The 11,518-nt window shown below is 52.5% G+C and overlaps 1 protein-coding gene across 1 annotated transcript in view; it reads left to right on the top strand.

The window, feature by feature from the left end:
• Nucleotides 1-10,342, top strand: part of LOC134164404 (tyrosine-protein phosphatase non-receptor type 11-like) — a 40,400-nt gene extending 30,058 nt beyond the window's left edge. Inside the window, exons 4-16 of the mRNA XM_062620092.1 lie at nucleotides 2,189-2,381; nucleotides 2,471-2,590; nucleotides 2,865-2,978; nucleotides 3,207-3,303; nucleotides 3,815-3,894; nucleotides 4,327-4,482; nucleotides 5,393-5,524; nucleotides 5,709-5,863; nucleotides 6,070-6,137; nucleotides 6,979-7,130; nucleotides 7,332-7,432; nucleotides 8,484-8,602; nucleotides 8,943-10,342. Of these exons, the coding sequence (XP_062476076.1) occupies nucleotides 2,189-2,381; nucleotides 2,471-2,590; nucleotides 2,865-2,978; nucleotides 3,207-3,303; nucleotides 3,815-3,894; nucleotides 4,327-4,482; nucleotides 5,393-5,524; nucleotides 5,709-5,863; nucleotides 6,070-6,137; nucleotides 6,979-7,130; nucleotides 7,332-7,432; nucleotides 8,484-8,568 (1,453 nt within the window). The 3' untranslated portion in view covers nucleotides 8,569-8,602; nucleotides 8,943-10,342. The remainder of the gene's footprint in view (nucleotides 1-2,188; nucleotides 2,382-2,470; nucleotides 2,591-2,864; nucleotides 2,979-3,206; nucleotides 3,304-3,814; nucleotides 3,895-4,326; nucleotides 4,483-5,392; nucleotides 5,525-5,708; nucleotides 5,864-6,069; nucleotides 6,138-6,978; nucleotides 7,131-7,331; nucleotides 7,433-8,483; nucleotides 8,603-8,942) is intronic.
• The last annotated feature ends 1,176 nt before the right edge of the window (nucleotides 10,343-11,518 follow it).

Below are 11,518 nucleotides of genomic sequence, written 5' to 3'. Positions count from 1 at the left end.
GGAGGTTGTGAATGCTCCATCCCTGGCAGTGTTCAAGGCCAGGTTGGATGAGGCTTTGGGTGAGATGGTTTAGTGTGAGGTGTTCCTGCCCATGGCAGGGGGTTTGGAACTGGGTGATCTTAAGGTCCTTTCCAACCCAAACCATTCTATGATTCTATGAGCAGGGACATCTTCAACTCAATCAGGTTGCTCAGAGCCCTGTGTGGAAGGGGTTTTACCGGTGTATCCTTCAGGATAGCTTTGGTTTTAAAAGAGAGACCTTGCGAGTGACTTGTCTGCCGCAGATCCCTAACCCTAACCCTAAGCCTTCCCCATCCCATCTCACTCTGTAGCCACTGTTCATCCCGTAGCACCACACTGTTGCTTTGCAGGGATGGGAATGGATGATGGGGGATGTTCCCACCAGCCTCCCCTTGCTCCGGGACACTCCAGTGACCCCTCTTTTCCTTCCCCCCCTCATTTCCCCCAGTGTCCCATGCACTGACACAGCGGTTGAAGAGGGGAATCCCTCGTGATGCTAAAGCAGGCTCCCAGCTGTTGGTGCAGGCTGGTCTCAGTGCTCCCCTCCACACCATCATGTGAGGCAATGGGAAGTCCCTCCAGCTCCCGTGCTCCCAAGGGAGGTTTCTTTGCTCATTCCCAGCCCCTGGTGCTGGGAGCACGTTACAGAACCTCTGGAAAAGTGGAAACCCCCTTTAGCTGGGTTTCCCCCTCTTCTCCTGCCAAGGGAAGTCTGCCTTGGCATGGAAGCTCCAGAAGGATTCCTGCTCCACACCACACATCTGGTGCCATCAAGAGGAAGGGAAGGGAAAGGGGCCAAGTCCTCTAAATATATGGAATGACAATGGTGTCGGAATATAGCAGGACACGTCAGGGTGGCCTCTTTCCAGCCCTGGGTGTGAATGGCAGCAGTGCTGTAAGCAGGCACTGATGTACTTCAGCGGAGGTGAAGTATAACTGCACAACTCATGCAGCACCATGATCCCAGTGCCTTCCCCAGCCTGCAAGAAGGAATCTTGCTCTTTAGAGGTGGTCCCAGCCAGCTTGGTACCGCCTGCCTATGCAGAGTGCTGAGTCGGGACTCGAAGGCATCAAAGCATCACTGGCTGCTGCTCCATAAGCTTCATCCCCTGGGACAAGGCTGCCCAGACGTGACGTGATCCCATCACATGGACCTGGGAAGCTTATTTTGAGCCTCTCTCAATTCCTGGCAGCTTGGCTGCTGGGCCAGGAGCCAGCCCCTTCAGAATGGGACCTGTGGCATCTGCCAGAGCCACTGCTGAGCGCTGGGGATTGAAGCTCTGCTTCGCTCCAAGCTGTTCTTTGTGTCTATGGTGGTCCCTGAGCCATGGATGGCTGCTGTGTAGGTGAGATGTGCTGCTGTGCACTGAAGGCAGCTCGCCTGCCACAGCCAGAGCATAGAGCTGGCACAACATCTATATCTATATGTATTATAGAATCATAGAATGGTTTGGGTTGGAAAGGAGCTTAAGATCATCCAGTTCCAACCCCCTGCCATGGGCAGGGACACCTCACACTAAACCATCTCACCCAAGGCTTCATCCAACCTGGCCTTGAACGCTGCCAGGGATGGAGCATTCACAACCTCCCTGGACAACCCATTCCAGTGCCTCAGCACCCTCACAGGAAAGAATTTCCTCCTTAGATCCAATCTAAACTTCCCCAGTTTAAGTTTTAACCCGTTCCCCCTTGTCCTGTCACTACAGTCCCTAATGAAGAGTCCCTCCCCAGCATCCCTACTCCCATCAGGAGTATGGCCAGCCGGTGGAAGGAGGGGTTCTCCTCCTCTGCTTCACTCTGGGGATACCTCCCCTCCAGTCCCGTGTCCAGCACCACAATAAGAACTTGGGTATAAGGCAGAAGCTCTTCCCTGTGAGGGTGCTGAGGCGCTGGCACAGGGTGCCCAGAGAAGCTGTGGCTGCCCCATCCCTGGCAGTGTTCAAGGCCAGGTTGGACACAGGGGCTTGGAGCAAGCTGCTCCAGTGGAAGGGGTCCCTGTTCATGGCAATGGGTTGGAACTGGATGAGCTCTAAGGTCCCTTCAACCCAACCCAGGCTGGGATTCATGGCAGTGGGTTGAGCAGTCAAACTGGGAGCCTAACGTGGGTTTGCCGTGGCAGTGATTTGTGCGCTTCCGAGCTGACCCTGCTCTCCATCACTCTCCATAGGTGGTACCATGGGCACCTCACTGGCAAGGAGGCAGAGAAGCTCCTGACGGAGAAGGGGAAACCAGGGAGCTTCCTGGTGCGGGAGAGCCAGAGCAAACCAGGAGACTTTGTCCTGTCAGTGCTGACAAATGAGGATAAGATGGAGACTGGGGACCGGAAACCACACGTGACCCACGTCATGATCCACTACCAGGTTGGGAATGTGCTCTCCCTGTCCCTGCCACAGACAGATGGGGTCTGAGTGCTCCCATCTCACTGTGGCTTTACCCCCCTCTCCTGCAGCCAGATGGGAAGTATGATGTAGGCGGAGGAGAGAGGTTCGACACGCTCACAGACCTGGTGGAGCACTACAAGAAGAACCCCATGGTGGAGAAATCAGGAGCTGTGGTTCATCTGAAGCAGGTAATAGCTGCTCCAGCACATGTCTGTGGGTTCTTGCTTGCCCATGCTCCTGGGGATCTGCACTCCCTGCTCCCAGAACATCCCATGGGCTGCTTGCTGTGCTTGTCCAGCCTCACATTGGCTAGAGACATCCTGGCCCTGCATCAAGAATGGACCCAATTCCTGCCTATGGGAATCCTTGGAGGCATTGGCAGGAATTGGGTCCATTCAAGGGGAAATTTACCTGTCTTTGTGTCACTGAAAGTGGTTTCTGTTCTGTCTCCATCTCTTTCAGCCGTTCAACGCCACGCGCATCAACGCAGCTAACATTGAGAACAGAGTGAAGGAGCTGAACAAGATGGCAGACCACAGTGAGAAGGCCAAGCAAGGGTTCTGGGAGGAGTTTGAGGTACCAGATGCTCCTGTGCTCTGTCCCTTTTGTGTCTGTGGGTGAAGAGCATCACAGTTGCATGGGAACGTCATGGTTTCCCAGCACTGGAGTCCTCTTCCTGCCACCACTTCCTCTGCTCATCTCTGCATTAGGAAGCCAAGCAGCTCATCCAAAGAGCCCTTTCTTTGCCTCTGACTCCCCTTGTCTGCCCAAAACCACCTTGTTCTGTTGTGTTCTGCCCCACAGATGCTGCAGCAGCAAGAGTGCAAGCTCCTCTACCCCAGGAAGGAGGGACAGCGCCTGGAGAACAAGGCTAAGAACCGCTACAAGAACATCCTTCCCTGTAAGGAGGCACTGAGTAGTGGTTTGGGGGTTTTACCACAGTTTCTAATGGCAAAACCTGGTCTTTTGGGGGTTAGTTAACCCTGCAGAGCTTGCTGATTGAGCTGGGAAGAGATGCACACTTTCCTAGTGGAGTGGTCCAGTTCACAGTGTTCTCCATCCCCTTTCTAACCCCGTCCTTTCCTTCTGCATGGGAAACTGGTGGGTTGCTCTCCTCTCTTTGTACTGTGAGCCCAAACATGCTTGAGAGCAGCCCAGAAGACACAGAGCCAGAGCTTCTAAAGGCAACAGTGGAAAACTTGGGCTCAGGTTGGTTGCAACACTGCAGATCATTGATGCCCACCCAAGTGACTGGATTGGCAGCAGCACTGGGAACCAGTGTTGAAGTGCCACTAAGTGTTATCAGAGAGCATCTTACCCCCTCTCCTGCAGTGGTTACCCATGTGGCTGCATGGGCAGCAGTGAGTGCCCTGTGTGTGTGACCCTCCTGTGTCCATTGGGCCTCTCTGCAGTTGATACCACACGGGTGGCGCTCCGAGACGTGGATGAGAGTGTGCCAGGGTCGGACTACATCAATGCCAACTACATCAAGGTACTTGGGAAAGGGAAGACAACATTTGGGGTTGTCCTGGTGGTTTAAGTCCTGAGGGGATGGCCCATCAGGACCAGTGGCTTTCACTGGGTCCAGACTGTGGTTTTTGACTGCATCCCAAGGGATCGCATCATTCTATCATGTCCTCTTTGCCCCTATCTATGAGTTTATCTCCTTTCCTACACGTCTTAAGGAGGTCCTGACCCAGACTTTCTGTTATTGAACATTATCTCTGAGGTCAAATTATAACTGTCATCTGCAAGCTAAGAGCTGCCTGAAGCTGTGTTTCCAGCAGCTCTGCTCTGGCACTTAACCACCAACCTTTGGGAAACCTTATTCCAGCCGCATCCGCCTGCGAGCGCATTAAAGCAGTTCTCATTCCTCACTCCAGCATCACTGGCTTCATTGTGCCTCCTCTCCTTTGCTCCTCAGAGCATCCCTGAAGACGGAAGGAACCCGGAGCACTGCAAGATCTATATAGCCACCCAGGGCTGCCTGCAGACAACAGTGAACGACTTCTGGACCATGGTGTATCAAGAGAACAGTCACGTCATTGTAATGACAACCAAGGAGGTGGAGCGGGGCAGGGTGAGCGCTGGTAGGGTGCTGTCACCAAGTTACCTGGCACTAACAGTGTTGAGTTGTCCCTGGTTAGCTTGCGTTTAATTTATCCTCTCTCTTGTGATGTTGCTTTAGCTCTTCTTCATGAAGGAAATGTACCACAGCCCCATAAGTACTAATGGGGTGTCCCTCGTGACTTGCTTCAAGTGGGTAGGGGTTTATTCCTATGTCTTCAGAGCAACTGCAGGTTGCAGAGAGAGAAGGCTTCATGCTTGTTACAGCAAGCTGGAGAGCAAGGAGCGGGGCTGTAAGCTGTGTGAAGCATGAAAGTGATTATACAAGCTGTGTACCACCTGTATGCATTTCACCAGGAGTGGGTTGATAGAGGCCAAGGAATACAGTGAAATTCCATGCAGAGCCATTTACAAGCACTGCCTTCTGTAGTTCGTTATGGTTGGCACTAGTGGCTTTGCTTTGGAGTGAGAGGGAGGCTGTGATTGCAGCAGCCCGGTGCCGAGATGAGAGATGGCTCCGCTCACAAACCACCTCTTGTCTTGGCAGAGTCGTGGCAAAGAGGGATGTGCTGGAGGACAGGAGGGGTATAGGCAGACCTGCAGCCCCTTGGGACGGAGGTTTGGCTCAGGAGTTAGGCAATGACCAGACCAACGGCTCAGAGCTGTGTGTTAAGTCTTTACCCTTGCCAAAGCAATACCTGAGGCTGGGGCTAACTAAGGAGGGAGATTCCCCTCGGGATCATGTTCTTCCTATAGGAATAGCCCTTTCTGGTGCATAGGAAATCAGTGTATGTGTGATCTCCCTTAAACCACTGCGCTGGGGCTCCCTGCCATTGGAATGCAGCAGCATCCCTGAGCAAGGTGCTTGGGGCTGCCTCCTCCATCTCCCCATCCACTAATGGTGTGACCTGGTGCTGGTGCAGAACAAGTGCTTCCGTTACTGGCCAGACAAGGGCTGCACCAAGGAGTACGGGTGCATCTGCGTGCGGAACGTGAGCGAGAGGGAGGCCCAGGGCTATTACCTGCGGGAGCTGGAGATCCTCAGGACCGACAGGGTGAGTCCTGCTGCTGCCTGCCCACCGGGCATCCATGGGGAGGGAGATGGGGCTCTGCTGTTTGCTTGCTGGGTGTTTGTAATGGTCCCATTGCCGGGCCACACTGCCCAGCTTTGGTAAAGGGAAAGGATGGAGAGACGTCATAAGAGGGTTTATGGACATGGTGGATGCCTGTTCCCTGCAGGATGAGCGCCCGAGGCTGGTGAAGCACTATCAGTACTTCAGCTGGCCAGACCATGGGGTGCCCAATGAGCCTGGAGGGGTGCTGAGCTTTCTGGACCAAGTGAATCGGGCACAGCGAAGCATTCCGGACACGGGGCCCATCATAGTGCACTGCAGGTATGGAGCAGGGGGCTGGCAGTGGGGCACTGCAGTGGGGATGGGTGATAAACACCTGCCTCCTCTTGTAAGGGTCAGCCTTTTGCTGGGCCTGTCATAGAATCATGGAATGGTTTGGGTTGGAAGGGACCTTAAACTCATGCAGTTCTACCCTTCTCCCAAAGGCAGGGATACCTTCCATTGATTTTATTCTTCTCCCTCTCCAGTGCTGGAATAGGACGCACAGGCACCATCATAGTGATAGATATTCTGGTGGATATTATTCACAGGCAAGGTATGTCTTCCTTATGGCTATCTCGTGGCTTTCACTGTTTGCCTTGCTCTGGCTGGTCATGGGTTAACCCTGTTCTTGTGGATACAGGATCTCCAAGCAGTGGGTTTGACTTGTCTGGGAGACAGTGGCCATAGGCTTAGCCTGAATGCAGGGTGAGAAGGGCTTTTGTGTGATGCCCAGCTCCCTGTTTCTCTATAGGAGAGGAAATGGAGCTCTATCTTAATGAAACAGCAACCCTCTCCAAATGGGTGTGCACATGGAGAGCTCTGTAGCGAGGGTAGCTTTCAGCAACACACACAGGAGAGTCTTCCCATTGGCATCAATGGGAATTTCAGGGTCTCTTGAACCACCCCCTTTGTTGAGGGCAGAGGGAAAGAGGTTCAGTGAGGCTGTAACTCCAGTAGCCCATTTAGAAATGAGGCCCCTGGACTCTTCTGTGTAGAAGGGCTGTCACCTTCTCCTGAAAGCCTAGAGATGTTATGGAGCTCTCTGTGGTAGCTCTGTACATGGTCCAGGAGCCTTGAGGCAGGTGGATGCTCTTCAGCAATGGTACCTTCAGCACTGGTTGTATCTAGTTCATAAACCAGGCGAGGGTGCCAAGTCTGCATCCGTAGGAAGCTGCTGTGGAACAGACCTAATTCCTTCCCTTCCCCTTGCTCCAAGCAAGTCTTCCCTGCCTTATGCCTCAGCCACCACAGTCCAAGGCTGAAAAGCATCTCCAAGGCCCTGAGATGCACCAAGTCCTTTTGACTGTTTGGAAAGCTTTTCCAAGTTACCCTAAGGAAACAGTTTTGCAGCCGAATTCCCACTCCCTCCATGTGCCCTTCTCGTTCCCGAGCAGGGCTGGACTGCGACATCGACATCCCCAAAACCATCCAGATGGTGCGGAGGCAGCGCTCGGGGATGGTGCAGACCGAGGCCCAGTACAAGTTTGTTTACATGGCTGTGCAGCAGTACATCGAGGCTGAGCAGAAGAGGTTGGAGGAAGAACAGGTAAGTCCCATTCAGCTGGATTGGGAAAGCCAGGGCAGACCTTGGCTTGCACCGAGCATCGCTTCTGCCTTCTCTCTGGAGCCCAAATCCTGCCCTAAAGACACGGGGATAAGCCCATAGCCCTGCTTCCTGCTGGCACATGGGATATTGTAAGGCTTTCTCCTAGGAATGGGATGCTATGGTCTTTGCTTTCTCTTTCAGAGGAATAAAAGGAAAGAGCGGGACTACTTGAATATTGGCTACTCTCCCATGGACAAGGGCAGAGCCAAGGGACAGCCCCCTTCCCCACGGACCCACACTGTGTAAGCTGAACGTCTCTCTGCCGAGGATAAGAACTTGATCAGTGGAAAGAACAGCTTGAGTGAAGTGTTTTATCCTTTGCCAGCCTGTCTCTCCCATACCTGACACTTAACCACTTGCTGGCATCCTATGGGAATGGTTTAAACCAACCAGATGATCCCAGCACAGTGGTGGTAGCATCTTCCTTGTGTGCTATGCTTTGGGAAGGGAGAGGAGGAAACGGGTCCAAGCCTTTAGTGAGCAGAGCCCCATATCCTTGGCTCTGGAGAATGAGCTGAAAGCTGTGCTACTGCCACTGAGCATCTCTTACAGCAGAATGTGAAGGAAGATGAGAGCAGAGGGAGGTGGTTCGCACCCATGTGCTAAGTAGCATCAGTTCCTTATATAAGCAGAGAGAAAATACCCCAGATTATGTGTTTTCCTCTTGCCCCAAGTGATGGGACAGCAGTAAGTGATGGAGAGGGGTCATAAGATGAAGGAGAGTGGGCAGGGACATGTGTCAGCTATATAAAATCAGAGCTCTTGGGCACTTTGAGTTGCAGGGTTGGTTTTGAAAGGAGCAGGGGTGGGTGTTAAAGTGGAGGCAGCAAAGCTGTTGCTGAGCTCATGCAGAATGAAAGATCCAACTGAGAAGACGACAAAAGAGATGTCACGTATTCTGTCCTATGTGTCCAGCTCTGGGCATCAAACCTCCTTTAGAGGCACTTGGATGTGGCCTTTAAAGCAGCCCTCTCCTTCCCTTAGATCCAGACAAGCTGGATATGTAGAGAAAGTAAGAGTAGGAAATACCAGGGTCTGTATCCACTGATCCAACAGAAACTGCATCCACAAAAGGCTGATGCAGAGGAAGGTGCAAAGCTCCATCCCCAGGCTGTATTTGAACCTAAGGGGGGAGGTCCTAGCTGGAGGGAGAGGAAAACAGGGATTGAAAACAGCAGGAGGCTTGATGTCATCCTACCCACAAGGTTGGGGAGGGCCAAAGGGAGCTTGGCTGGGCCATTACCTGCCTCGGAGCAGGGAGGCTCTTGATGTTAAGGCTTTGTTTCTTGACAGGGTTGATGATGAGTCAGCTTCCGTCTATGAGAACCTGAACATCAAAAGCCCGAAGGTTTCGGGGATGAGCAACACGGGGCGATAGAGGAGCCGGCCGGAGCTGCGTGGAGGCTGTACAGGTGGGAATGCTTGCCCTGCTTAACCGAGTGTCACCACTGCCTGTTCACATCGTGCAGCTCCCCCGTGGCTCTGCCTGCACGGAGCAAGGCGGCTGAGCTGGATGGAGCCTAAAGATGTGGCTGTGGCCAGGTGGGAGAACAGGGGGAATGGGGTAATGAGATCTCAGCAGGGAAGCACATTGACATCACCAGGGAGGGGGGAGAGCTGCTGCTGGGCTGTTATGTTAGGCCATGCAGAACAGGAGGGTGCTAGCAGGAGAGACCTGGCTCCGTCGCCTGTCCCTGCGCTCTTCTCCCACTTGCAGCCCATCCCAGCCTTCTCCCTTCCTTTGGAACGCAGGTTTTACAGCGGTTACGTCCACCCTTTCCAAGTCCTGCAACATCAGATGGTTTCTTTTGCCTTCCCGAGCACCTTGGGTTCAGCGAGGAAGCAAGAAGCCGAGTAAAGAAGCAAGCAGAGTCTGCACCTACAAACATGCCTTGACTTGACTCACTCATGAGAAGGACCTTGTCCCGTTCTCCCCTGGAGCGGGAGGCTGAGGTTTATATGGAAGTGCCTCTGGACATTCATTAGGCATCAAGGCTCAGTTTTAATTACTTGGGGTTTAATTTAAGATCCTTGGTTTTTACACACAGATTGTTCGAAGGAATGGAAAGGGCTGTTTGCTTCGGAGCCTCCCCAGGGTTGCCCACTTAGGGCATTAGTAAAACGTTAGTACACTGTAATGTTTTCATTAGGTCAATCATTTCTAAGCTTAGAAGTGTTCTTAGACTAAATCCTGGGGTAACTTTGCTGCCTGTGAGAAAGGGAGAGAAACAGAGAGCACTGCATAGACCTGAGTATTTGCACCTCTGTGGATTCTCCTTCTCACACTTCCTTTTGGCTGTACCACTTGTAGATGTCTATGCAACCCTGCCAAAGCACACCGGGCAGTCCCTGCTGCTGTCCTAGCACAGCAGTTGCACGTGTGTGTGTGCCTGAGAGCCCACAAACTGCTCTGCCCCTGGGTTTTATGGCAGAGCTGAGAGGCAGAGGTGAGCATCCCCATCCTTAGGGGGGTCTGAATGTGAAACCCCACCTGGCTGAAGGGTGCTGAAGCAGCTTTGGCTGCGGGCTGTGCTGTTAGCCACCCCTAGGGAGTAACAGCCTAGGGTGCTAATCTGAGCTGAACCTGTTGAGCTGGGCCCCTCTAAGCTTGATGCAGCTCTGCATTACCTTGCTGCATGACCTCTTCCCCCCCCTCCTTCAGCTATATGACAAGGCAAGCGTTGTGTCTGCTGAGTAGGGGTGTTGTAGGAGTGTTTGTGACTTGACCAGTGCCATGAAGATGAGTGTGTTACTGAGTGGAGTATTCCAGCTCTTGCTGATAAGCCTTGACTTGCGACTGCCAGTGCTTCCTGCTGTTCCAGCCCTAAAGGCCAGCAAATAGTCCTGCCAAAGAACCCCTTCCCGCAGGATTCATCGGTGTCCGACCCTGTGGGGAGCTTTGGGGCTGAGTGCTGGGGCCTGAACCTCCAGAGCTTGCATGGGGCTGGTGTTGATGTCCTCCTGATCTGGTTCTGGGTGGACTTGCTGCATGGTTGGGGTGTTTAGTGCCTGGAGTGCCGGCTCCAAGTGTTGAAGCAAAGCACAATGACATACCTTGGCTGTGTTTCCTGGCTGGTCTTTCTGCTCCCTTGTCACAGGGACAGGAGAACTGTTTCTTCTTATTGCACTTTGAATAAATGTTGAATATTCTCGAGGCTTTTTTCTCTCTGGGATTTGACTGATGGTTGGTGTGGGCAGCGGGGCATTCTGCTACTGTTGAGGGCCCTGGTTTCACTTCACAGCTGTTGACTCTTCCTTTGGACTATGCACGAGTGACAGATTCCAGCTGCCTGTGAGCTAAACCTTCAACCTTGGTTTCCAAGGACATGGGGAGAAGGGGAAGTGCAAGGGGGCATCCATAAGGATGCCGTGACAAAGTACTAGGAACACTGTACTGTGAGAACATCTCTCTGGCCCATTCACCATCACAGCAATAGATTTGAGGAGGCTGGAGGTGTTATTTCCCTCTCCCCTGCCTGGGAGTTGAATGGTACAAAGATGCAGTGACAAAGCATTTCAGCTTAGTGTCTGTTGGCTGGGCTTGGTATCAAATGCACCTGGGGAAACTGGAAGTGCCTTCTCTGCCTTAAGCCTTGAGCCAAGAACATGCATAAATTGGTGCTGGGAAGCATCCTTCCAGTGGCAATGGACAGCAGGATCAAAGTGAGAATCCCTGTCAAGGCTAATAATGCCTTTGGCAGACGCTGTGACGGTGCCTGGAGTGGTTCCTGCAGACACAGATCGAACCAGCCTGGAGCTGAACAAGAAAGGTGGTGCAGATCCAGCATCCCAGAGGGTTTGCATAGCAACAGACTTGAGCTGCTTCAGCCTTTTCTGCTCCAAATTAGGTTTCCAGGGAAGGGAGACTGGAAGCATCCTTCCCCCAGCTGGGAGGAAGCAGAACATGAGCAGTCTTTGAGCTTCTCCTCTTCCAGGTCGCATCAGGTAAGCCCAGAGGGATGTGGAACCTGGGATAACACCATGGGGATGGTAAGTGTGGATTTATAGGGTAAAGCTGGGTTGTACAACACTGGCACAGGCATGCTGTGTAGCTCCATGATCTGGGAATGCTGCTGGACTCACGACTACTACGTGCCCATCTCCAACTGCAAGTGAGAAGGGAAATGTGGAGTAATTGCCACAAATGGACACCTTGCATTGTATAAAACATAATTTAATACATACATGTATGGTACTTGCATACAATACTGTCTTACATCCATGTGCTGGAATAGAAAACACATAATTGGAAGTTGCCTTCATCATGAAGACTTTAATCACTGTCAGATCACTGCATTAAATACAAATAGAGTGTAAGCAACTGGCCT

The sequence above is a fragment of the Pezoporus occidentalis genome, unplaced genomic scaffold (assembly GCF_034315485.1).
Source record: "Pezoporus occidentalis ecotype Australia unplaced genomic scaffold, CSIRO_AGI_Poc_V1 ctg219, whole genome shotgun sequence".
Taxonomy (NCBI): Eukaryota; Metazoa; Chordata; class Aves; order Psittaciformes; family Psittacidae; genus Pezoporus; species Pezoporus occidentalis.
This window is presented reverse-complemented; position numbering and strand designations above follow the sequence as displayed.